The sequence below is a fragment of the Balaenoptera physalus genome (genome assembly GCF_965194825.1).
Source record: "Balaenoptera physalus genome assembly, chromosome: 1".
NCBI classification, from domain to species: Eukaryota; Metazoa; Chordata; class Mammalia; order Artiodactyla; family Balaenopteridae; genus Balaenoptera; species Balaenoptera physalus.
Window position 1 is genome coordinate 33499186 of NC_138882.1, and position 26102 is coordinate 33525287.

The 26102-nt window shown below is 44.0% G+C and overlaps 1 protein-coding gene across 3 annotated transcripts in view; it reads left to right on the plus strand.

Annotated features, from left to right (window-relative positions):
- PM20D1 (peptidase M20 domain containing 1) overlaps window positions 1-24530 on the plus strand; it is a 38501-nt gene extending 13971 nt beyond the window's left edge. For 2 of the 3 annotated variants that reach the window (XM_082461842.1, XM_082461841.1), the window contains 3 exons: window positions 3186-3354; window positions 5477-5576; window positions 6789-9802. In XM_082461842.1, coding sequence (XP_082317968.1) covers window positions 3186-3354; window positions 5477-5576; window positions 6789-6912 — 393 coding nt within the window. In that variant the 3' untranslated portion in view covers window positions 6913-9802. Of the gene's footprint in view, window positions 1-3185; window positions 3355-5476; window positions 5577-6788; window positions 9803-24077 lie in introns of those variants that run through there. The other variant, XM_082461843.1, reaches the window with a different exon arrangement.
- The last annotated feature ends 1572 nt before the right edge of the window (window positions 24531-26102 follow it).

The window sequence follows — 26102 nt, forward strand, 5'->3', positions numbered from 1 at the left end:
AGCCCCTGTTATCCCGAAAGCACACAGCACCTCTTTGTCCTGGTCATTCCTCTCCCTCGTGCCCCGATTCCATGCATCAGGGACACTCCCTGCTGGTCTGAGGGCCGAGGGTGCAGAGCCTTGCGCTGGATCTGATGGAAACATAAATGGCTCCCAGAGCCCTCTTCCTCCATCTTTAGCTGGTCTCTCCCATGTCGTGGATGTAGATAGGTCTCCGGCACCCATCTGTGAGGAACAAGAGCCTTCAGAAATCTAACAGGCTACCATGTAGAAAGTTTGTTCTTCAAGGGCCTCAGGGAGTAGAAATAAGGCCACTGGGAGATGCTTCAGGGAGCCCCCACTTAAAGGAGAGTTTTGGAGTATGGCACCTTGGATGGTAATGAGCTTCTCAGAGGCTGGATATCCATCTATCTAGAATGTTTTACAGAAAATTCCTTTCTTCCTTCATTTATTCATTCACCAAGTGTTTATTGAGTGACCACTATGGGCTAGACATTCTTCCAAGCAGTTGGGAAAATGGTGAACAAGCCAACATTCCCATTCTAAAGGGGCTTAGGTGCTAGTGGGTAGAGACAGCAATAAGCAAGTAATCAAATAAATGAACAAGTAGAAGAAGTAGGTACCACAAAGAAAATCATAGGATGATGTGTCACAAAGCAGTCGTGAGGTAGGAGTGGAACAGTGAGCAGCTTTAATACAGTGGTCAGTCCTCTCTCAGGGGGCATTTACACCGAAACCCAAGAAGGAGCAAAGGCCTGGGGACAGCATTCAGGCAGCCAGAGCACAGGCCTCTAATCTCAAACGAGGTGAAATCCTGCTGATGTGTCTTGTACTATTTTATCCTGTGGACTATACAGAATATTTTAAAAATAAATAAAAAGAGGTGGGGGGAGGTTAGATGCTACAGGAAGCCATATCTCAGTTCATTATTAGGAAGACATTCATAACAGGGTTGTTCAAAGGTGGAATATATTAAAACACATGACGGTGAGCTTTCCGCCACTGGAAATATTCAAGGACAAGCTGGTGACAGCCTGTCATAGACGTTCTAATGAACAGCCTTTCAGTAGTATAGAAGCTGGTCTTGCTAACTCTAAAGACCTTACTAATTTTAAGTACACATTGTCCTTGCCTTCAACGAATTTATCATTCACTTGAGAGGAAAATACAGCTTCGCATAAAATAGAAAAGAGCTCAGAGAAATGAGGGATCAATGTGCTCTACAGTGACCTTTGAGGTCCCTCTTACCTTTGATGAGTCCCTCCTCTTAGTCCCATCCTTGTGCCTCTGATTATTGCCCAGGGTGGTCCCTCCATTCTAAACAGGCAAATAACAGCTAACATACATTGAGTGCCAGGAACCAGCCTAAGCACGTTACATATATTCCAGTAGTGGTAACAACCACCTTACCAGGTAGGTGCTACTATTATCCTTCTGTTAACAGACGAGCAAGCTGAGACACAGAGGTTAAGGAGCTTGCCAAACATCACACAGCAATAAGTGGCTGTCTGTGGCACAAAGTTTGGTGTTACTCCTCAGTTTTTGTACATGCCCCTCTCCATGCTCAGACTGCCTCTTGCCTCTTCTCCATCAGTTTCGTATCCTTCCTTCAAATTCTGGCTCAAAATTCATACCACAAAGGAATCCATCTTAAATGAACACCACCCTCTTTCTGGCTCTACTCCACGCCACCTCAACCTGTAGGTACTTTGGAAGCAGTAAAGCATCATCCCTGTGAAGTCAGACCACATTCGGATACCCAGCCCAGCAATACTAACTGGATAAACCTTGGGCAAGCTCCTTAATGAGACAACTCCCATTATTATTATTTTTATGGGTTCACATCTTTTAAAATGTGTGTATCCAACATTCATTGCATGCCTTTTATGTTCTTCGTACTGGAAATATAGAAATGAGGTGTTTGGGTCAGGACCTATCCTAACAGCTGGTGGGAAACCTGGGCTCTTGTGCTCATTGAGAGTGGTCCATTCTGTGTGCCGTCTTCAATTTCTGGAGGCAGGAACCTTTAAGTAAGTTGGCACAGGGAGCAGCAGACACTTCTGCGGATGACTTCAGGAACCTTCCAGTGGGTCAAGAATATATCCAGACTACATATTAATTCTTGTAGCAGAGTATTAGGGACATAAGTGCTAGAGTGAAAATAAGCTCTGACAAGTGAGTTGGCTCCTACCCCTAATCCAACAGCAGGGAATTTGGTTTGGTTTAAATGGTGGTTTCTAAGCCGGAAGTAGGAACCCTCATTTTCTTCCCAGACTCAGCTCATAGCATGCTTCTAGGGGACACTGACCTAAAAGTGGTCCTCTTGAGATAATGCCCCCCAATTATGAGACAGACACTCCCCTTTCTAGGTCAGAGACAGTTCTAAAACAACTGCTGATCAGATGGGTTGAGACTAGTGCTGGGGCTTTCCCTGGGTGGCTGAGTGGGCTTGGGGGGCCACCCTAAGTCAGCTGCCTGGTCCATTCCCACATGGCTCCACGTGACCCAATCCTCAGGGTCTGGTCTATATCCTGCCTGGGACCAGGACTTTTGCTGAGTTCAGCTGTAGTCATTTCAGACTGAATTTTCTAGAAGCTTCCTCAGGTTCCTTCCTGAGGAAAGGAGGCACAGAGAGAAAACTTTAATACCGGTCCCCCAACTCCTGACTTCTTGTCTGTTGAGCTCATCTTCCTGGCTCCAGTGCAGTTGGTTGCAAAGAGGAAGCAGGGATGCCCAGAGAGAAGAAAGAAAGAAAGTATATGACCCTGTCACCACCTGTCAGAGACTCTCCCAGGCTGAAGTGAGGTCATCACATCTATCCCCCTGTCTCAAGATGGTTGAGATTTCCACTGTGCTGTCTCTTCTACATTTTCACCCAGCCCATGGTTCTCAACCCAAGGGAAAGGACCCAATTTCCTGATTTTCCAATCCCCCACCTGCCTCTTGGCTGTAAGACAACCTCCCAAATATTTAACCTAAATCTACCATGCTGTAGATTTCCAGGAAGACCAGCCCTTCTATCTCCTACAACCAGTTGGCTGAAATTGAGGTCCCAGTGCCAAAATGAGTCTCCTCTGTAAACTCCAGGGCTCTGCCTTGCTGGGGAGAAATCAAGACTGTTTAAATTCATACGGTACTTGGATAGCAGATTAATAAATCGAACTCCCTTTGTTTCCTCCCTCAAGGTCCTAAAACTAGCCAAGGACATTGTGGCTGACGACCGGATCCAGTTCCACGTGTTGAATGCCTTTGACCCCCTGCCTGTCAGCCCCTCTGATGATCAGGCCTTGGGCTACCAGCTGCTCCGCCAGACCATACAGTCTGTCTTCCCGGAAGTCAACATTGTTGCCCCAGGTAATGACTTCATCAGCTGTGGCTGGGGGGAGGGGGGGCTGGAACTGTATCCTGTCTAATATCCACTGCCCCACCCCCACCCCAGCTGTTCAGCCTGGAAACAGCTGGCTGCTTCCTCTCCTGATGGGACTGGAACTGTATTTTCCCCTCTCAGTAGAAGTGAAAAAGCAAACAGGAAAGGATCAGAAACAATAAATTAGGTCAGCCAAGCCTGGGTCCTTGCTTAACCTAGGCCAGACAGTCTGGCATGGAGGAGAGGATCAGCTCCGATTCCCCCTCCTCTGGAGGAGCCACAGAGGGGGCCAGGTTCCCCAGCTGGTTCTGATCCATTCTAGGATAGCAGTTCAGCAACAGAGCTCAAAATCCGCAGCCCAGAAACTCCTCCTGGCTGTACCATCTGAATAAACCCCCTTCACCTCTCCCGGTAGCAGCGCCTCTACACCCCTTTCCCAGTCTTCTGGCGTACCTTCCAAGTCTATGCTGTATAGACAGTGGTTCTCAAATTTAAGAGGAGAAGAGGATCACCTAGGGAATTATTAAAATGCAGATTACCTGGACCCACTCCCAAAGATTCAGGTTAACCAGCTCTGGAGAGGACCCTGGAATCGGCCTTTTTAACAAATACCCCAGGGGATTCTGACACCGGAATGATGACTGACCACAGTTTGAGAATCTGTGGTCTGTGATCTGAGGAAGAGATGCCCTGATGTGAAGACCTGTGTTCACTTTCCTTTTTTCTAGCTTTAATCATGGATTCTCTCATTTTCTAAGCTAATATTAATGCTTAGGACCTGCCCCTGTGCTAGGCATGGGCCCTTAAAGAGATTGCAGTGAAATTCTGCACCCATAAGCTCCTCGGGTGTGGGGAAAAAGAGCAGCCTTGTTTTTTTAATCAACTTAAATCTGACCCACTCCTCAGAAATTCAACCTCAGACATTACTGAAGCCTCCAAGCACCGCCACCACCGCCTTGAGTCAGGCCCTTGGGGTCTTACGCGACAGCATAGCATCAGGGTCCCTTAGTCTGTGGTCATCGGTCCTTGTGGTTGCCTCTGAGACATCCATTGTCCTGGCCACAGGGTCACTTCAGGTTGCAGATTTCCTCTGATTCCCTGGCCTGTCTGGGGGGTGAGATCTTTGACTCTAGACCCAAGAACATACCCTGAATGTACCCTCTGAGATTTGCCACCTGCTTGGACTCCTGCCACAGAGCAGGGCCTGGGTCCCCACCATCTAGGAACCCTGGCTTGCACACTCCCAGATTCTCCTCTCTTGGCCCTCAAAGGCTCCCTACCTTACCCTCTCCTTTCTGGGGCACCTGCCATAATCCCATCGACAGAGTTGGGCTTTTACAGAATAAAGATAGGCAGGCATCAACTGGCAGAAATCCCCAAAGCCAGGAATTGTGAAGGGGCTGATTATACATTTAAAACCAGGAGTGGAAAGTAGAACAAAACACAAATTACCATCCCAGATCATCCCACCACACTTTAACTGATGTTCCAGGGGGTCTTTTTTCAAAGAACACTCCTACTGGGGAATGGGGTGACCTGCTACCTTCAGGAGAGTGGGACACTAGAGAGTATCCTGGGACTTTCCAAACCTGAAGTTTGACTCTAGGAAGACAGAGTCATCCTTCAGAGGACAAGAATAGCAGGAAATTATGTTCTACTTGAAGAAGATTACATTTTATAGCAGTAAAATTCCCCCAGAGAGTGTTTATTTCTGACCTGGGTGATATACGAGAAAACTCAGGCAATAAGGAAGATGTACTTAGATTTCTGGATATCTAGATTTCTAGAGTAACCTGGCTATGGGTATGAAATGATGCTGTTGGCCTCCATGGTCATCACGGAGACAGGGCACTTTGGACCACTCAAGGGATGTCTCATTAATGCCTTTGGGAAGATATCCCATGTTCCTGGCTGAAGTGGTGTTTTAGAAAGGTTTTGAGAATGGGTAGCCTGAAGGACAAAAATTCATAGCCTCAGCCTTCCAAGGAAGGGCCAGACATCTTCTGTGTTGACACAGGGGTCCCAATTTCCCAGGTAGCCCACCTGCCACCACTTCCTTGGCTTGGCTGCTCACATAAAGCCCCATTCCTCTTGATTCTTCCTTTCTAGGTACTTGTATTGGCAACACGGACAGCAGACACTATACGAACCTTACCACTGGCATCTACCGGTTCAACCCCATCTACCTGCAGCCTCAGAGCTTCAGCAGGTGAGTGAGTGGAACAGGTTTGGACAGCTTGGTAGAGAGAGGAGATACATCTGACCTGTCCCTTTCCCACGCCGTTCTCCTGACAGTCCACAGAATGGGAGAAAGTCAGGGTTTGCACAAACTAACATAAAGATATTGTGGAACCCAACTGGCCAATTTTCCTGAGCGCCAGAGTCTTGCCACTCCCCAGAATGTGTGGGAATTGGTGACTGTTTTCAGGGATGGAGATTATCAGATGACTGGAGAGAACCTGGAAGAATTAGGACCCTTGAGCACTAATCCCACCTCTTCCTCCCTTTGAGAGAGTGCTTCCCCTCTGGATCTCATTTTCTCCCCCAAGAGGGGGGACTCCAGAGTTCTCAATTTCCAGTCAGTGAAATGCAGACACATTTGAGGTCAAAGGTGGGCTTGTGCTTTGAATTCTTAAAAGAAAACACACTGTAGGAGTCTGAGACCTACGCACTAATTTCAGCTACTGCATGTGAATTACTGCTTTGTGGGTTCTTCAGCAAATTTTTAGACCTGGGGTATGGGGGGATGATTGCCATTTACCTCTCTGCTCCTTACCATATCCAGCTCCGATTTCCTCATCATGTCAGTTGCCAATAAAACAAAAGTATTTCAATATGAGCTTAAGAACAGATTTCATGGCAGGGTGGGGGTGTTCGTTTTTTAATGGGGGTAGGGGAAGGTAGCTATTCTTTATTTCCTTTCATCTTTGAGGTTACATGTGTGGTTGCGTTGTGTTGTGTTGTGTTGAGGCAGGTTGTGGGCATCAGATCTGGAGGTGAAGTTCTAGGTGAAGTAAAGAACCCATAGGTACCCTGGGCAGTTCCCCTCTATCCACTTGTGCCCCTAGTAATGTGGGGTGGGGGGTGGCTGGCTTAGGGATAAGTCTAGCTGGAATTCTGGCCTTAGAATTAAAAGGTAACTTTCCCTCAGAGGAGAAATTATCAAATGGATTCCAGAGCAGGAGATGATTTGCAGTCCCCAGGAGTTTATTATTATCTGCCCCCACTGTTCTTCTCCATGGACATGGATCCTGGAGAGATGACCGACATGTCATATGAAACCTCGCTTCCTACAAAGGGCTGCTCCCACCTTGCCCACTTCCTACCCCTGGAGGGTCAAAGGCCAATGGCTTCAGGGGATGTAGGGTGGGGGCACTTGTACTAGAGCAATGGACTCTCCCCCCAAATCTCTTTCCCTCAGCATCCACGGAATCAATGAGAAAATCTCAGTCCAAGCCTACGAGACCCAGGTGAAATTCATCTTCGATTTCATCCAGAACGCTGACGCAGACCCAAGGCCAGTTCCTCACCTGCACGAACTGTGAGGCTGGGGAGCCAGCTGGATTAGGGATGGCTGATGCTGGGCCAGGACTAACCCAAGGGGGAAGCCAGTGTTGATGAAACTTTGGGTCAAAGTCACATTATAATGACCTCACCCACCTGCCTTGCTCACTCCTAAACTCACTCAACACTCAAGAACAAGGCCAGGGAGAAGGGGAAGGCCAGCAGGAACCCGGCTTCTCCCTTCCTCCCGGCAACTCCATCCCTCAGCTGACCGGCATTTACTGCCTTCTTGTCCCTATCTTAGAAGGTATCTGGCTTGTCTGTCTCATTCTGGTGATTTAACTGCTCCTTGTTAAGTCCTGACTGAACAAATGCAGATTTGAAAAATATCAACCAGATTTGACCTTCTACAAGTGTTAATTTAGGGCAGCTTGTTGGGCTGCCTTTTCCATGGCTTATGTATATTTCTTCTTGCTGTAATTTCCTTTCCTCCCCCACCCCCCGCCCCGTCTTCTTGGATTGTTTAGCTGGCTCTTCATCTCTCCTCTCCTGCCCCTGCATCCCTCCCCTTATTCTCCCATTTATTCTACACCTGGAGCAAGACTTAGTCAAACTATGATACTCCCATAATTGCCACAACAATTGGTCAAATAAAATGGTCTATGCCGCATCAGCTGGGGGGGTAAAACGGAGGCAGGGGGCTTTGGAGGAACCCCAGACCTCCTGGTTCTGGAGGCTGGAGCCTGGAGAAGAAAGCCTCTGTCCTTGGGCTCCTCCCAAGGGCTCCCTGGGCTTTGCTCCCTCCCCTGCCCTGTTCCTGCCACCTGCTGCTGCTGTCCCACCCCAGGAGGCACTAATCTGTGGAAACATTTCCCATGCACATCCCACGGGCTGAGCTCCCAAGAGAAGGGCAGCCTCTCTCTGAAGCCCAGGACCAGCAGGACGCTGGCATCATGTCCTAATTCAGACTTATCAAAGGGAAGTGGAGGGCATGGGGTGGGGGGACTGCCTGGAGGGGCTCTGCTCTGGCTGGTGGGGAAGGGGGAGGGGCGAGCTGCCCTCCCTTAGGGGACTGCAGAGCTCCTGTCTTTTTTCTCTGGGATCTAAGCCTGAGCATATTGGAATCTGCTCAGTAGCTGTCAGGTGGGGGGCATTGAAAGGCAGCATTTCTTGGCTCAAGGCTGCGAGCTGTGCTTTGTGGATCACAAGGGAGTCAAGGTCATGGAGGGAGACACAGAGGGAGCTGAGACCTGAGAGACTCCCTCTTATTTTCCTCTCCAGACAAGGACCTTCCATGCCTTCCTGGGGTTTCATGACAGTGGGCTCCTTTTCCCTCTTCACAATCCCCGGCGCCTCCTGCCCGCCTGTGGATGTGAGCTGTTCTTAGGAGCTGGGGCCTAATGGAAAGTGTTAGAAACACAGTGCAGGAATTATTTGAGGTTTTCTGCTACTCCCCCTAAGATTCACATTCCTTCCCTTGCCCTCCCTTTTTTGGCCAATTCAATACTTATTCAGCCTTTGTTAGAGGGTGAGCTGAAGAACAAAAAGGATTCTTCACATTTGTGCAGAGCTGTACAAAGTGCTTTCACAACACCTTATCTCGTCCGAGCCGCATCATAAGAACCCCCGTGAAGAAGGCGTCGTTTTTCTTACAGAGGGGGAGCTGGTTCTCAGAGAAGTTACGCAACTAGCTGGAGGCAGATTCAAACCCATGTCACCTGGCCCCAAGCTCATTGTTATTCCATGATCCTATGTGACGGATGAAATCTACTCCCCATTGATTATCTTATTTAATACTGACAATCACTCCAAAGGTGTTATTGCCACTGTTTTTAACAGATGAGGCAACTGAGGCTCAGAGGTTAAGTAATTTGTCGTGCAGGTGTTAGGGGCAGAGTCTGTCTGCATCCAAAGCCTGTGCTAATAGTACTGAAGAGGAAACTGAGGCTTGGCGAAGTCATTTGCCCAGATTACACAGTTCTTAATGGGCAGCCTTAGAATTCAAATGCAGCTCAAAAATCCCCAAGTCCAGTGCTTTTTCAGTCACACCACACTGCCTGCCCCAAGAACCTGTGGTGTCTGGCTCATTCATTCTGACCCAGGGAGATCTCAAGGACAAAGGCTGTTCTACTGTTGGATTTGGTTCTTAGCTCAAGCTCTCTGTTCCCCTGGCTGACCTCTCCCTATTCACACCTCTCCGTCCGACTGGCAGCATTCCTTACACACCCACCCTCTGCTTCTGGGTTCAGCTCTTCCCCCTTCTTGAGTATGGGGACAGCCAGGTCTCTAATGATCTGTGGGATAACTGGGAGAAGAGTGAGCAGGGAACCCTGTCCCTTTCTGGTCTCGCCACTCTCTTCGAGCATCAGAAAAAATAGTCTTCTGAGCCCCCAGAGTGGAAAGGAAATACTTGAGAGGGAACTGCTCCAAATCCTGGCTCTGAGAACACAGAAATTCCAGCCCTGTGTCCCCTGAAGTTTTCTGGAAAGAGCAGCTGAAAGTGCTGGCCAGAACAACGTGAGCCCTAAGATTCTGGGCAGGATGGGACAATGAATCTGGGACTTTCCTCCACCCCTACCTTCATCCATCTGCCACTCCCCAAATCCACCTTGAAAGAGATCCAGCAGATAATCACAAGTACACCGCACACCCCCATCAAGGACTTAGCTCAAGCTTCTCACTCATACCTCCCTAAGGTTGGAAGGAAGACAAAATATTCATAAGCAAAGAGAGTGCGAAAGGAAAGGAGTAAATTTTGGCTGAAGTCCCTTGATTTTGAACCCGAGTTGCTGAAAACTTGACCATTCTAGACCCAGTATTCTTTTCTTCCAGAGGAAATATGAGAGACAAAGTTCCTACTGAAGAGTCGGACACTTCATTAATTTTTGCAAATTTTAAACCTAATTAAATATTTTAATAACAATGAAACTATTTGCAGTTTCTGTGTCCAGTGTCCATGAGGCTATCAATAAAAAGGATAAGTATCATTTCATATATGTGACATCTAGACCTACAAATGTAAGAATGCTATAAATTATTTAATACTACAAAATGTTCCTCAGCCACCATGTGCAATGTTGCAAATATTACACTAATTCATGAGTTCCTCCAAAACCAGAAATTGGGACTCAAAGAGGAGCAAGAAAGTGGTCGCTCAGCACTCCTGGGAAATAACATGTCATGCAGGAATCTATTACCATCATGCTATCTGAGACAAAGGACTTGACAAGTCAATTTTCTTTTCCCTTAGGTAAGCACTTTGACAGCTGAATTCCTCCCTGCACTCCAAAGTTACGTCTGTCTCCAAAGTTCACAGTGACACAACCCACAAACCTTCAGGGCATTTCAGATGTAATTTTTTTTTTTTTTTCTGAAGACATAGGGCAATTTATGTAGAAAAGCGTTTCTCTGGGACCTGAACTATGTTAGTCTTAGAAATATGTGTTTAGGGTGACAGGTGCTCTGTGCCAGCACTGAGTGCTGAATCCCAAGTGACAGAAACACCCCTAGGTTTTTAATAGATTTAGTTCTTTTGTGGCTGTAATCTATGGTACCTTCTAAAGCATTAAGCCCAGGGCAAGGAGCTCTCTTGCCCAGGTCTAAGAGATAAAGTCTTATTTTATATACCCCATGGTGCCCAGTCGGGGAAATCAGGAAGGCCTCTGTGGTAAGGAGGTCATGAATAAGCAAAGACTTCAAGACTGAATAAGAGTTAACAAGGCAAAGAATTGGGGAGAATGGGGCGGTGGGGGGTGGGGGTTGTGGGGAAGATGTGCCAGACAGAATAGAGTGTGCAAATGAGAGCCTGCTGCCTTCAGGAAACTGAAAGGAGGCCTGTTTGGGCCTTGTAAGTTAGGATAGGAATTTTGGAACTTGACTTAGGGACAATGGGAAAGGAAAGAATAGTTAAGAGGTTATTTTTCCTTCCTTCCATCTTTCCATCCTTCTTTTCTTCCTTTTATTCCTTCTTTCTAACACTTACACAGTGATTACTCTATTCCAGGCACTGTTCTAAATAATTATATCTATCTATATCTATATCTAGATATCTAGATATAGATAGATTTGTGTGTGTATAATCATTTTTTTTTTTAACATCTTTATTGAAGTATAATTGCCTTACAATGGTGTGTTAGCTTCTGCTTTATAACAAAGTGAATCAGTTATACATATACAATATGTTCCCATTTCTCTTCCCTCTTGCATCTCCCTCCCTCCCACCCTCCCCATCCCATCCCTCTAGATGGTCACAAAGCACCGAGCTGATCTCCCTGTGCTATGCGGCTGCTTCCCACTAGTTATCTATTTTACATTTGGTAGTGTATATATGTCCATGACACTCTCTTACCCTGTCACATCTCACCCCACCCCCTCCCCATATCCTCAAGTCCATTCTCTAGTAGGTCTGTGTCTTTATTCCCGTCTTGCCACTAGGTTCTTCATGGCCTTTTTTTTTTTTTTTTTTCCCCTTAGATTCCGTATATATGTGTTAGCATACTGTATTTGTTTTTCTCTTTCTGACTTACTTCACTCTGTATGACAGACTCTAACTCCATCCACCTCATTACAAATACCTCCATTTCATTTCTTTTTATGGCTGAGTAATATTCCATTGTATATATGTGCCACATCTTCTTTATCCATTCATCTGTCGATGGACATTTAGATTGCTTCCATGTCCTGGCTATTGTAAATAGAGCTGCAATGAACATTTTGGTACATGACTCTTTTTGACCTATGGTTTTCTCAGGGTATATGCCCAGTAGTGGGATTGCTGGGTCGTATGGTAGTTCTATTTGTAGTTTTTTAAGGAACCTCCATACTGTTCTCCATAGTGGCTGTATCAATTTACATTCCCACCAACAGTGCAAGAGTGTTCCCTTTCCTCCACACCCTCTCCAGCATTTATTGTTTCTAGATTTTTTGATGATGGCCATTCTGACCGGTGTGAGATGATATCTCATTGTAGTTTTGATTTGCATTTCTCTAATGATTAATGATGTTGAGCATTCTTTCATGTGTCTGTAGGCCATCTGTATATCTTCTTTGGAGAAATGTCTATTTAGGTCTTCGGCCCATTTTTGGATTGGGTTGTTCGTTTTTTTGTTATTGAGCTGCATGAGCTGCTTGTAAATCTTGGAGATTAATCCTTTGTCAGTTGCTTCATTTGCAAATATTTTCTCCCATTCTGATGGTTGTCTTTTGGTCTTGTTTATGGTTTCCTTTGCTGTGCAAAAGCTTTTAAGTTTCATTAGGTCCCATTTGTTTATTTGTGTTCTTATTTCCATTTCTCTGGGAGCTGGGTCAAAAAGAATCTTGCTGTGATGTATGTCATAGAGTGTTCTGCCTATGTTTTCCTCTAAGAGTTTGATAGTGTCTGCCCTTACACTTAGGTCTTTAATCCATTTTGAGTTTATTTTTGTGCATGGTGTCAGGGAGTGTTCTATTTTCATACTTTTACATGTACCTGTCCAATTTTCCCAGCACCACTTATTGAAGAGGCTGTCTTTTCTCCACTGTATATGCTTGCCTCCTTTATCAAAAATAAGGTGCCCATATGTGTGTGGGTTTATCTCTGGGCTTTCTATCCTGTTCCATTGATCTATATTTCTGTTTTTGTGCCAGTACCAAACTGTCTTGATTACTGAAGCTTTGTAATATAGTCTGAAGTCAGGGAGCCTGATTCCCCCAGCTCCATTTTTCGTTCTCAAGATTGCTTTGGCTATTCGGGGTCTTTTGTGTTTCCATACAAATTGTGAAATTTTTTGTTCTAGTTCTGTGAAAAATGCCAGTGGTAGTTTGATAGGGATTGCATTGAATCTGTAGATTGCTTTGGGTAGTAGAGTCATTTTCACAATGTTGATTCTTCCAATCCAGGAACATGGTATATCTCTCCATCTATTTGTATCATCTTTAATTTCTTTCATCAGTGTCTTATAATTTTCTGCATACAGGTCTTTTGTCTCCTTAGGTAGGTTTATTCCTAGATATTTTATTCTTTTTGTTGCAATGGTAAATGGGAGTGTTTTCTTAATTTCACTTTCAGATTTTTCGTCATTAGTGTATAGAAATGCAAGAGATTTCTGTGCATTAATTTTGTATCCTGCTACTTTACCAAATTCATTGATTAGCTCTAGGAGTTTTCTGGTAGCATCTTTAGGATTCTCTATGTATAGTATCATGTCATCTGCAAATAGTGACAGCTTTACTTCTTCTTTTCCGATTTGGATTCCTTTTATTTCTTTGTCTTCTCTGATTGCTGTGGCTAACACTTCCAAAACTATGTTGAATAATAGTGGTGAGAGTGGGCAACCTTGTCTTGTTCCTGATCTTAGTGGAAATGGTTTCAGTTTTTCACCATTGAGGACAATGTTGGCTGTGGGTTTGTCATATATGGCCTTTATTATGTTGAGGAAAGTTCCCTCTATGCCTACTTTCTGCAGGGCTTTTATCATAAATGGGTGTTGAATTTTGTCGAAAGCTTTCTCTGCATCTATTGAGATGATCATATGGTTTTTCTCCTTCAGTTTGTTAATATGATGTATCACATTGATTGATTTGCGTATATTGAAGAATCCTTGCGTTCCTGGGATAAACCCCACTTGATCATGGTGTATGATCCTTTTAATGTGCTGTTGGATTCTGTTTGCTAGTATTTTGTTGAGGATTTTTGCATCTATGTTCATCAGTGATATTGGCCTGTAGTTTTCTTTCTTTGTGACATCTTTGTCTGGTTTTGGTATCAGGGTGATGGTGGCCTCGTAGAATGAGTTTGGGAGTGTTCCTCCCTCTGCAATATTTTGGAAGAGTTTGAGAAGGATAGGTGTTAGCTCTTCTCTAAATGTTTGATAGAATTCACCTGTGAAGCCATCTGGTCCTGGGCTTTTGTTTGTTGGAAGGTTTTTAATCACAGTTTCAATTTCAGTGCTTGTGATTGGTCTGTTCATATTTTCTATTTCTTCCTGGTTCAGTCTCGGCAGTTTGTGCATTTCTAAGAATCTGTCCATTTCTTCCAGGTTGTCCATTTTATTGGCATAGAGTTGCTTGTAGTAATCTCTCATGATCTTTTGTATTTCTGCAGTGTCAGTGGTTACTTCTCCTTTTTCATTTCTAATTCTATTGATCTGAGTCTTCTCCCTTTTTCTCTTGATGAGTCTGGCTAATGGTTTATCAATTTTGTTTATCTTCTCAAAGAACCAGCTTTTAGTTTCATTGATTTTTGCTATTGTTTCCTTCATTTCTTTTTCATTTATTTCTGACCTGATCTTTATAATTTCTTTCCTTCTGCTGGCTTTGGGGTTTTTTTGTTCTTCTTTCTCTAATTGCTTTAGGTGCAAGGTTAGGTTGTTTATTCGAGATGTTTCCTGTTTCTTGAGGTAGGCTTGTATTGCTATAAACTTCCCTCTTAGCACTGCTTTTGCTGCGTCCCATAGGTTTTGGGTCGTCGTATCTCCATTGTCATTTGTTTCTAGGTATTTTTTGATTTCCCCTTTGATTTCTTCAGTGATCACTTCGTTATTAAGTAATGTATTGTGTAGCCTCCATGTGTTTGTATTTTTTACAGATCTTTTCCTGTAATTGATATCTAGTCTCATAGCGTTGTGGTCGGAAAAGATACTTGATACGATTTCAATTTTCTTAAATTTACCAAGGCTTGATTTGTGACCCAAGATATGATCTATCCTGGAGAATGTTCCATGAGCACTTGAGAAAAATGTGTATTCTGTTGTTTTTGGATGGAATGTCCTATAAATATCAATTAAGTCCATCTTGTTTAATGTATCATTTAAAGCTTGTGTTTCCTTATTTATTTTCATTTTGGATGATCTGTCCATTGGTGAGAGTGGGGTGTTAAAGTCCCCTACTATGACTGTGTTGCTGTCAATTTCCCCTTTTATGGCTGTTAGTATTTGCCTTATGTATTGAGGTGCTCTTATGTTGGGTGCATAAATATTTACAATTGTTATACCTTCCTCTTGTATCGATCCCTTGATCATTATATAGTGTCCTTCTTTGTCTCTTGTAATAGTCTTTATTTTAAAGTCTATTTTGTCTGATATGAGAATTGCTACTCCAGCTTTCTTTTGATTTCCATTTGCATGGAATATCTTTTTCCATCCCCTCACTTTCAGTCTATATGTGTCTCTAGGTCTGAAGTGGGTCTCTTGTAGACAGCATATATATGGGTCTTGTTTTTGTATCCATTCAGCCAGCCTGTGTCTTTTGGTGGGAGCATTTAATCCATTTACATTCAAGGTAATTATCGATATGTATGTTCCTATTCCCATTTTCTTAAATGTTTTGGGTTTGTTATTGTAGGTGTTTTCCTTCTCTTGTGTTTCTTGCCTAGAGAAGTTCCTTTAGCATTTGTTGTAAAGCTGGTTTGGTGGTGCTGAACTCTCTCAGCTTTTGCTTGTCTGTAAAGGTTTTAATTTCCCCATCGAATCTGAATGAGATCCTTGCTGGGTATGTATAATCATTTAATACTAATAATTACCCTAGGAAGTAGGCTGTTGCAATGTAACAGTTGAAAAATCGAGTCAGTGGATTGGAGAAAGGTAGGTGTATTAAAAAGTTATTTAGGTTAGTCATTAGGGAAATGCAAATCAAAACCACAAAGGATACCCCTTCACATCTACTAGGTTAGCCATAATTAAAAAAGAGGAAAACAACAAGTGTTGGTGAGGGTGTGGGGCAATTGGAACCCTGGCGCCTTTGCTGGCGGGAATGCAAAATGGTGCCGCCTTTGTGGAAAACAGTTTATTGTTTCCTCCAAAAGTTAAACATAGAATTACCATATCACCCAGCAATTCCACTTCTAAGCATACACTCAAAAGAACTGAAAACAGGTATTCAAACAAAAGTTTGTACTCCTAGCAGTACTATTCACGATAGCCAAAAGGTGGAAACAAACCAAATGTCCATCAACAGGTGAATGGATAAACAAAATACATTGTATCCATACTGTGGACTATTAGTCGGCCATGAAAAGCAATGACACATGCTTCAACATGGATGAACCTTGAACTCGCTATGCTGAGAGAAAGAAGCCAGACACAAAAGGTCACATATTACATGGTTCCATTTTTATGAAACGTCCAAAATAGGAAAATCCATAGAGACAGAAATCAGGCTAGTGATTGCCAGGAGCTAGGGGGAGGGGGGAGTGATTAATGATTAAGTGGTTTCCTTTTGGTGTGATGAAAATGTAACTAAATAGAGGTAATAGTTGCACAATGTTGTAAATGTACTAAATGCTAATGGATCGTATTTTTTTAAATTGAAGTATACTTGATTTAAAATGTTTCACGTGTACAGAAAAGTGTACACGTGAAACATTTTTCTTTCATTTTAGGTTATTCTTTTTTTTTTCAGATTCTTTTCCGTTATAGGTTATTACAAGATATTGAATATAGTTCCCTCTGCTATACTCGTTGTTTATTTATTTTATATATAGTAGTGTGTATCTTTTAAACCCAAATTCCTAATTTATCTCCCCCCTTCCCCTTTAGTAATCATAAGTTTGTTTTCTATGTTGGTGAATTGTATGCTTTTATTTTATTTATTGAAGTATAGTTGATTTACAATGTTGTGTTAATTTCTGCAGTACAACAAAGTGATTCAGTTATATATACATTCTTTTTTTAAATATTCTTTTCCATTATGGTTTATCATAGGATACTGAATATAGTTCTCTGTGCTTTACAGTAGGACCTTGCTCTTTATCCATTAACAAGTGAATTGTTTGCTTTTAAATGATTGATTTTATGTTATGTGAATTTTACCTCAATTTAAAAAAAAAATCAATCCAAAAGAAGTCTTTAGGAGGTAGAGCCAATGGATGGCACTTGGTGATTGATGGATGGTAGGGAGATGGAGAAATAGAGGAAGGAGTCAAGAATGACTCCCAGCCAGCCGACTTGAGCAAATAGGAGAGTGATCACATTTACTGAGAAGGGGAAGACTGAAGAAGGAGTAGGTATCTAGGAGATGACGAGCTCCATTTTGGGTATGACAAGTGGAAAGTGTTGAGGCACCCAAGTCCAGAGCTAAGAAGAAAAGTCTAAGACAAAGATATTTGGGAGTCATCAACATAGCACCATAAATTAACACTACAAGAATAAATGATACTCAATATATAAGGGTCTGATCAAGGAAGAAGAACCAAATTTGTAAATTTAAATTAACATGTTAAAAGACACGTCTGATAAGGGACTGTTATCCAAAACATACAAAGAACTCTTAAAACTGAACAATAAGAACCCAAACAACCCGATTAAAAAATGGGCCAAAGACCTTAACAGACACCTCACCAAAGATCCACAGATGGCAAATAAGCAGGTGAAAAGATGCTCCACATCATATGTTATCAGGGAGATACAAATTGAAACAGTGAGGTACCACTAGACACCTATTATAATTGTAGGCCAAAATCCAGAACACTGACGACATCAAATGGTATTGGGATGTGGTGCAACAGAACTCTCTTTCATTGCTGGTGGAAATACAAAATAGTAGTCACTTTGGAAGACAGTTTGGCAGTTTCTCACGAAACTAAACAAACTCTTACCATGTGACCCAACAATCGTGTTCCTTGATATTTACCCAAAGGCGTTGGAAAATTATATCTACACAAAAACCTGCACATGTATGTTTACAACAGCTTTATTCATAATTGCCAAAACTTGGAAGCAACCAAGATATCTTTCAGTAGATGAATGGATAAATAACTATGGTACATCCAGCCAATGGTATATTATTTAGTGCTAAAAAGAAATGAATAGGTAGAGCACAGAGGATTTTTAGGGCAGTGAAAATACTCTGTATGATAGTATAGTGAGAGAGATATATCATTATACATTTGTCCAAACCCGTAGGATGTACAACACCAAGAGTGAACCCTAAGGTAAACTATGGACTTTGGGCGATTATGAAGTCGGCGTTGGTTCATCCTTGGTGAAAAAATGTACCATTCTAATGAGTGGTATTGATAATAGGGGAGGCTATGCACATATGGGGACAAGGGGTATATGGAAAATCTCTGTACCATTCTCTCAACTTTATTGTAAACTTAAAACTGCTCTTAAAAAATAATCTTTAGGGGGCTTCCCTGGTGGCACAATGGTTGAGAGCCTGCCTGCCAATGCAGGAACGTGGGTTCGAGCCCTGGTCTGGGAAGATCCCACATGCCGCGGAGCAAGTGGGCCCGTGAGCCACAACTACTACTGAGCCTGTGCGTCTGGAGCCTGTGCTCCGCAACAAGAGAGGCCGCGATAGTGAGAGGCCCGCGCACCGCAATGAAGAGTGGCCCCCGCTTGCCGCAGCTAGAGAAAGCCCTCACACAGAAACTAAGACCCAACACGGCCATAAATAAATAAATTAATTTTTAAAAAAAAGAGTAAATGCTGAAACCCATTTAAAAATAATAATAATAATAATAATAATCTTTAGGGAATTCCCTGGTGGTCCAGTGGTTAGGACTCGGTGCTTTCACTGCCGTGGGCCCAGGTTGGATCCTAGGTCAGGGAACTAAGATCCCACAAGCCACACGGTGTGGCCAAAAAGAAAATAGTCTTTAAAAAAGTAGACGGTGTCAGAAAAAGCATTAAAAATTAATATAAATTTTAAAACATATAGTCTCTATGTTCAAGGACTTTGTAGCCTAGTTGGGAAAACAAAACCAACACATCAAACAATACGTCTTAAGTTGTGTAACTTAATCATTAAAGACTACATTTCATCTTTCACCCTCCACTTCTCTACATGCGTGCAGCCACACGTTGAAAACTCTGCTGTTCCTGAAAATGCCACAGTCTCCCTTGCCTACCTGCCATTTCACTCTGTTTCCTCTAACTAGAATGCTTTTCTCCTCTGTTTTCAATTCTTCTGGGCATATACTTAGGAGTGGAATTGCTGGGTGATATGGTAATTCTGCGTTAAGCTTTTTGAGGAAACATGGAACTATTTCCACAGCAGCTACCCCATTTTACATTCCCACCAGCAAACGGACAAGGGTTCCAATTTCTCCACATCCTCACCAACACTTGTTATATTTTCTGGGTTTTGCTCTTCTTTTTTTTATGAGCAACCTAGTGACTGTGAAGTGGTATCCCTTGTGGGTTTTTTGTTTGTTTTTTTTTTAATTTATTTATTTGGCTGCGTTGGGTCTTCGTTGCTGTGCATGGGCTTTCTCTAGTTACGGCAAGCGAGGGCTACTCTTTGTTGCGGTGCGCGGGCTTCTCATTGCGGTGGTGTCTCTTATTGCAGAGCACCAGCTCTAGGCACGCAGGCTCAGTAGTTGTGGCGCACGGGCTTAGCTGCTCTGCGGCATGCGGGATCTTCCCAGCCCAGGGCTCGAACCCATGTCCCCTGCAATGGCAGGTGGATTCTTAACCACTGCGCAACCAGGGAAGCCCTCCCTTGTGGTTTTGATTTGCGTTTCCCTAATCACTAACCTAAATAACTTTTTTTTTTAACATCTTTATTGGAGTATAATTGCTTTACAATGGTGTGTTAGTTTCTGCTTTATAACAAAGTGAATCAGTTATACATATACATATGTTCCCATACGTCTTCCCTCTTGCGTCTCCCTCCCTCCCACCCTCCCTATCCCACCCCTCTAGGTGGTCACAAAGCACCGAGCTGATCTCCCCGTGCTATGTGGCTGCTTCCCACTAGCTATCTATTTTACATTTGGTAGTATATATATGTCCATGCCACTCTCTCACCCTGTCACATCTTACCCCTCCCCCTCCCCATATCCTCAAGTCCATTCTCTAATAGGTCTGCGTCTTTATTCCAGTCTTGCCACTAGGTTCTTCATGACCTTTTTTTTTTTTTCCTTAGATTCCATATATATGTGTTAGCATACTGTATTTGTTTTTCTCTTTCTGGCTTACTTCACTCTGTATGACAGACTCTAACTCTTGAATACGCCTGCTTTTCTCCAATCCACTGAGTTGGTTTTGAGCTGTTATGCTGCAACAGCCTACTTCATAGAGTAATTATTAGGAGTAAATGAGTCAATATGTAAATCCCCACAGGAAGATTCAACTGAAGCATCTCCATGTCTTTGAAGACTTCCAGAGCCTTCCAAGTGTTCAGTGTTTCCTCCTATGACAAAGGCATATTGTTCTAATATGTAGCCTTGATTGAGAACCACAGGGTTGGGGCACTGTTCCCCAAACTGGTCAGATCATGGGAGTCATCTCGTGCACTAATTAAAAGGGTGGATTTCCTGGCCTGGCACCAGATCTTTGGAAACAGAATTTCCAGGAGAGAAGCCTGGAAATCTATATTTTAAAAGAAGTGCCCACAGGAGATTCCTATGGCCAAGCCTGTTTAGGAAACCCTGGGCTAGCGGACAATCAAAGGGCAGTAAACACAGAGGGCATTTTGAAACTAGATAATCTGGTTTGCAAAATATGATATTCTTGCATCCTGTCTCTGGAAAGATCAAGCTGACTCATCTTTGGCCGATAACTTACTGCAGGGGTGCTGCCCCCCAGACTATCTCCCCACCCACGTCCATGTGACAGAGATGGTCCACCTTTAACGTTTTGCAGTTAGGAGTGCCCTCACACTCTGTGAAGTCTAGACCTCAGTGTGAGTTCCAGAGAGAGCCTGAGCTGCCCCTTCCAGATGCCTAATTCTTGTTTGTGGCTCTTCCTCTTTGTTGAAATCATACTAGTCCTACCGTGTGTGGGAAATGTTCCAAATGCTATATGGTATCACTAATCTTCACAGCATCTCTAAGAAAGAGAGTAGTGTCTCCATTTTTTAGATAATGGCTCAGAGACATAAAGGAGTTTGCTCAAGGTCACATACCTAATATGTGACTGAGCATGGATTCAAACCCATGTGATTGCAAAGCTGTTGCACATTCCACTCTGCAAATCTGCCTCTCTCACAGATTACTTCATCTCCCCAGTTATAGCTCACCAGACTATCTTGCTTGCTGCTAAGTCTTCCCAGTTACACCCAGTAATTTCAGAACTGCAGTTCCAAAATACCTGGAACCATCCAGCCTAAAGGAATCCAGGGAGAGTACCCAGGGGGCTTTGGGAAAGGAGAGCTCAGTTAGAGAGAAGAAAAGGGGATGGTGAGAGCAACTAGCTTTGAGCACAGATGGCCACACTTCCCCATCCACCCCCATCACTACATCCTCCTAGAACTGAATAAAGCCGGAAGGGGATATCACCTTAGCTCAGGGCAGCAGGAAAGAAGTTGACCTCTGGGAGGGAGATAGCTGGGGAGGGGATATAGCAAAAGGAAAAATGGGAGGGGGCATCCCTTCCCCAGCAGAAACAAAAGACAGAAAACTTTCCAGCCATGTCAGGCTAGTCTTGTGACTATACCATGCTAGTTAGGGGATCCAGGATTTACAGGGCTCTGGAACTTTATGATGTTTCACGATGAGCATCCAGGTAGTTCACGGAGAAGCCGTTGGTAGATAGCAGCTGTTCCTGAAAGAAGGCCAAGGGACCTGAAGGACCTCAGGATAGAAGCTAAATGAACCATATATTAGGAAAGTGCCAAGCAAGACTGAAGAGGGCCGCCCACGGAGGTACTTCCCTCACAGGCTCCACCACTGGCCCCTGGCCAGTGATCAACACCTCCTCCTTCCCCCGAATCCTCCACCCCCGCCAACAATCTCATACTCTAAGTGAAACGCTGTGCCTGCTATACAAGTGCCATTTCATGACACTTCATCAACCCCTCTCCGACTAAACTGCTAAGCCCTCAAGCTTATCCTATATAGAAAATTCTGGAGCAGCTTCTAGCCTCATTGTCTTCTGGAGGGAGGGGATGCTGTGAGTTTTTTGCAGTGTTGCAAGGGGGCAATTTCTCTTCTTTAGTAATGGGAGCTGGTCAGACTTCTGACCTGACCTGGTATCAGCTATAGCTGAAGGAGGAGAAGGAGAGGACAGTGGAGAGAAAGACAGTGACAGAACACTGCAAGAGAACACAACAGGACTGGGGAAAGATTTCCTGGAGATGTAGGGGCTGGCAGTGACTCAGTGGTCTTTCATCTTCACGATGGATATTACAGGCCATAACAAAGTTAAAGCCAGATCTGAAGAAGAAAGTTCCTTATTGGGGAGGTAGGAATGAGACCCCACAACCAGTCTCAAGGCATCTCCTTTGGAAAGGAAAAGTGTAGAAGAGCTCTCTCAACTAACAAGCTTTAAGAGTAAGCAGGAGGAAAGCAATTATACCCCAATAAAGATATTTTAAGAAAAGAGTAAGCAGGAGGGAATTCCCTGGCAGTCCAGTAGTTAGGATTAAGTGCTTTCACTGCCGGGGACCCCAGTCCAATCCCTGGTGGGGGAACTAAGATCCCGCATGCCGAGCAGCTCGGCCAAAAGAAAAAAAAAGAGTAAGCAGGAGTAGTGCCTGCATGACCTTGGAGGCTCTTGTCATACAAAGTTCCACTGTGATGCTCAGAGACCCTTACTGTCTCCTTGACACCACCGCCCCCTCCACCTCCGAGTCTCTCCTTCTGAAGTATCTGGCTGGCTTGCTACCTGCTTGTAGTTCCTATCTTTTCAACTATGACCTCTGCTCCCTACATACCTGCTTCTCTCTTCACAGACTGTAGCTATTTCTGCTTTTTTCAGTAGGGAAGGGCTGGGTGTCTTCCCCTTCTCAAGGTCACAGCTGGCTGCGCTGGAAGGAAATCTGCTCCCTCCATCCCCTTTCAGTGTTTGGCCCTAGGAATCAGCGCAACACAGGGCAGACTACCTGAATGAGTCTCATCCATCTCGTCCATCATTCATTCCACATATTTATTTAGCACCTAGTAAGTGCTAGGAGCTGGGAGTACACTAGTGATCAAAATATACATAGTCTTGTCCCAGTGGCCCGGAGGCTTCGGAAGACCCCAAAACTGGGGCCTTCTGTATTTATATACTCATAGAAATATTTGCAGTACCCGTAACCAACGAAGAGCTCATATCTGAAATGTATAAAGAAATCCTATAGGGCTTCCCTGGTGGCGCAGTGGTTAAGAATCCACCTGCCAATGCAGGGGACATGGGTTCGAGCCCTGGTCCGAGAAGATCCCACATGCCGCGGAGCAACTAAGCCCATGTGCCACAGCTACTGAGCCTGTGCTCTAGAGCCCCTGAGCCACAACTACTGAAGCCCATGCACCTAGAGCCCATGCTCCACAACAAGAGAAGCCACCGCAATGAGAAGCCCGCGCACCGCAATGAAGAGTAGCCCCCACTCACCGCAATTAGAGAAAGCCTGCGCACAGCAACAAAGACCCAACACAGCCAAAAATAAATAAATAAAATAAATAAATTTAAAAAAAAATCCTATAAAGCAATAAGACAGAAAGCCTAATAGAAAATGGACAAAGAAATGGACAAAGTACTTGAACAGATATCCAAATAGTAAATAAATATATGAAAAGGTGCTTAATCTCACTGGTTACCAAGGAAATGCAAATCTGAACCACAATGAGATACCACTGTACACCCACCAGAATGGCTAACATTTTAAAATCTTTGTAGATTGACAGTACAAAGTGTTGTTCATGATGTGGAGCAACTGGAATTCTAAGACACTGCCAGCAGGAGTGTAAACTAACATGAGCACTTTGGAAAATTATTTAGTAGCATTTATTGACACTAAACATATAAACATATCCTATGACCCAGTAAGTCTGTTCCTAGGTATACATCCAACAGAAATAGAAACATAAGTGTACCAAAGGACAGAAACAAAACTGTTATAGCAGCATTATTGATAACAATCCCAAACTGAGAACAACCCAAATGTCCACCAGAATAATAGAAAAATAAATTGTGGTATATGCATTTAATGGTGATGAAATAAAATTCATATTTTATTACAAGACAGGAAAAATTTAAACAAAAATATTTTCTCTCCCATTTGGGCCTCCTCCTTCCCCTTTAGTGTGTATTGTGCATCTGTATTAACCAGACCTCCTTAGGAGATAACATTCCTTCTCAATCTTGTAAGGGGTCATGATGACCCACTACTTACTTTATACTGCAGATCTGGATTGCGTAAACTGTCAATATGTCATTTGGTGTATAAACCTTTGTCTCAAAAATGTATATAACTGTGCTTTGATCTTTAATGGGCAGAACAGTCCTCAGAGGTTTCTGAAAAACTGTCTCCTGAGTTATAATCCTCAGATTGTCTTGAATAAAATTTTCTATTTCTTTCTTAGATTGACTATTGATTAATTTTTTCATCAACATCTGCAATGGCATACCATGCAGCAATGAAAATAAATGAGCTACTGCTACCACAACAATAAGCATGAATTTCACAAACATCATACTGAGTGAGAGAAGCCAGACACAAAATAGTACCAACTGAGGGACTTCCCTGGTGGCGCAGTGGTTAAGAATCTGCCTGCCAATGCAGGAGACACGGGTTCGAGCCCTGGTCTGGGAAGATCCCACATGCCGCGGAGCAACCAAGCCCGTGTGCCACAACTACTGAGCCCACATGCCACAACTACTGAAGCCTGTGCACCTAGAGCCCGTGCTCTGCAACAGGAGAAGCCACCGCAATGAGAAGCCCGTGCACCGCAACGAAGAGCAGCCCCCGCTCACCGCAACTAGAGAAAGCCCGTGTGCAGCAACGAAGACCCAACGCAGCCAAAAATTAATTAATTAATTAATTTTAAAAATAGTACCAACTGAATGGTTTCATTTACATAAAGTTCAAAAGCAGATAAAACTAACATATGGGATTAGATAGAGGTTAATTTGGGAAGGAAGGTGGCATGGTGACTGGGAGGAGACATGAGAAGGGCTTTGGGGGTACCAGTAACGGTCGAATTCCTGATCTGGGTGGCCATTATACAGGTATGTTCACTGTGTCGTAATTTGTTGATCTGCACACTTAGGATTTGTGCACTTTCCCATAGGTCTGTTATATTTCAATTTAAAAAAAACTCACAGGTGGGCTTCCCTGGTGGCGCAGTGGTTGAGAATCTGCCTGCTAATGCAGGGGACATGAGTTCGAGCCCTGGTCTGGGAAGATCCCACATGCTGCAGAGCAACTAGGCCCGTGAGCCACAACTACTGAGCCTGCGCGTCTGGAGCCTGTGCTCCGCAACAAGAGAGGCCGCGATAGTGAGAGGCCCGCGCACCGCGATGAAGAGTGGCCCCCGCTTGCCGCAATTAGAGAAAGCCCTCGCACAGAAACGAAGACCCAACACAGCCAAAAATAAATAAATAAATAAATAAATAAATAAATAAATGAGTTTGTTTTAAAAAAAAATTTGATTAAAAAAAAAAAAAAAACTCAGGAAAGGGGAAACTGTTTCAGGGGGATAAAAAAAGAAGGTGGGAAGGGAACAGAAGGCAGATCAAGATTTTACATACAGGTGGCTTAGCTGCGGCAAGATGAAAAGGGAGCAGGGAAGACTGTTGAATGGAGCAGGAATTGTTTCCAGCCCCTGACTGAAAAGTCTCCAGATACATCAACCTTAATTCCCCACCCATCCCTACACCACCTATTGAAAAACGGATCCTTTTGGAAGAAACCCAGTGTTTCCTAGTCTAGCAGTTACTTCTGTCTCCAGGCGGAGAGACTCAGTGTTTGTAGCCAAAATTAGAACCCCAATTTTGACACTGACATTTCCTCTACTAGGTGCTGTGAGACTTCAGGGCCTTGATGCAAATGTCCCAGCAGCTAAACTGGAATAATCCTGAGTACCAGAGTGGGAGGTGAGGAGCTAGGTTATACACGTTTGCCATCCTTGCCGAAGGGAACTACCTGCTCCTGTTGTGTGCTGGGGTGTGTGTGTACTTCGGAAAGAGGAAGGCGCAGCCAAAAGCTTCATTCCCAGCACTGTGTTCTCTCCCCAGGCACACCTCTACTCCAAAACCCATCCAGGGGTCTAGAGTCATGCTCGAATGCACCCCTTAGCCACTTTCCGGGAGGAAAATGACAGGAAGGAACCACTGGTCACAGGTTCCACTGACAAGAGGGGAAAACCTGGGGGTGGCGGTTCCTTTATGGGGGAGGCGGTTCCTTTATGGGGGAGGTCACACCCCCTGCACAAAAACATCCCCAAAAGAACCTGTACTGAGTTTGCGTTAGAGAAGTGGAGATACCCCAGGGAGGAAGTGGCAAACGGCGAAATGGGAACACCCCTCTTTGATCCCATAAGGTGCGTCAGGGAAAGTTGGACTTCGTTTAGGCCGGGACGGAGACATCTCTTCCCATGCTGCCACCA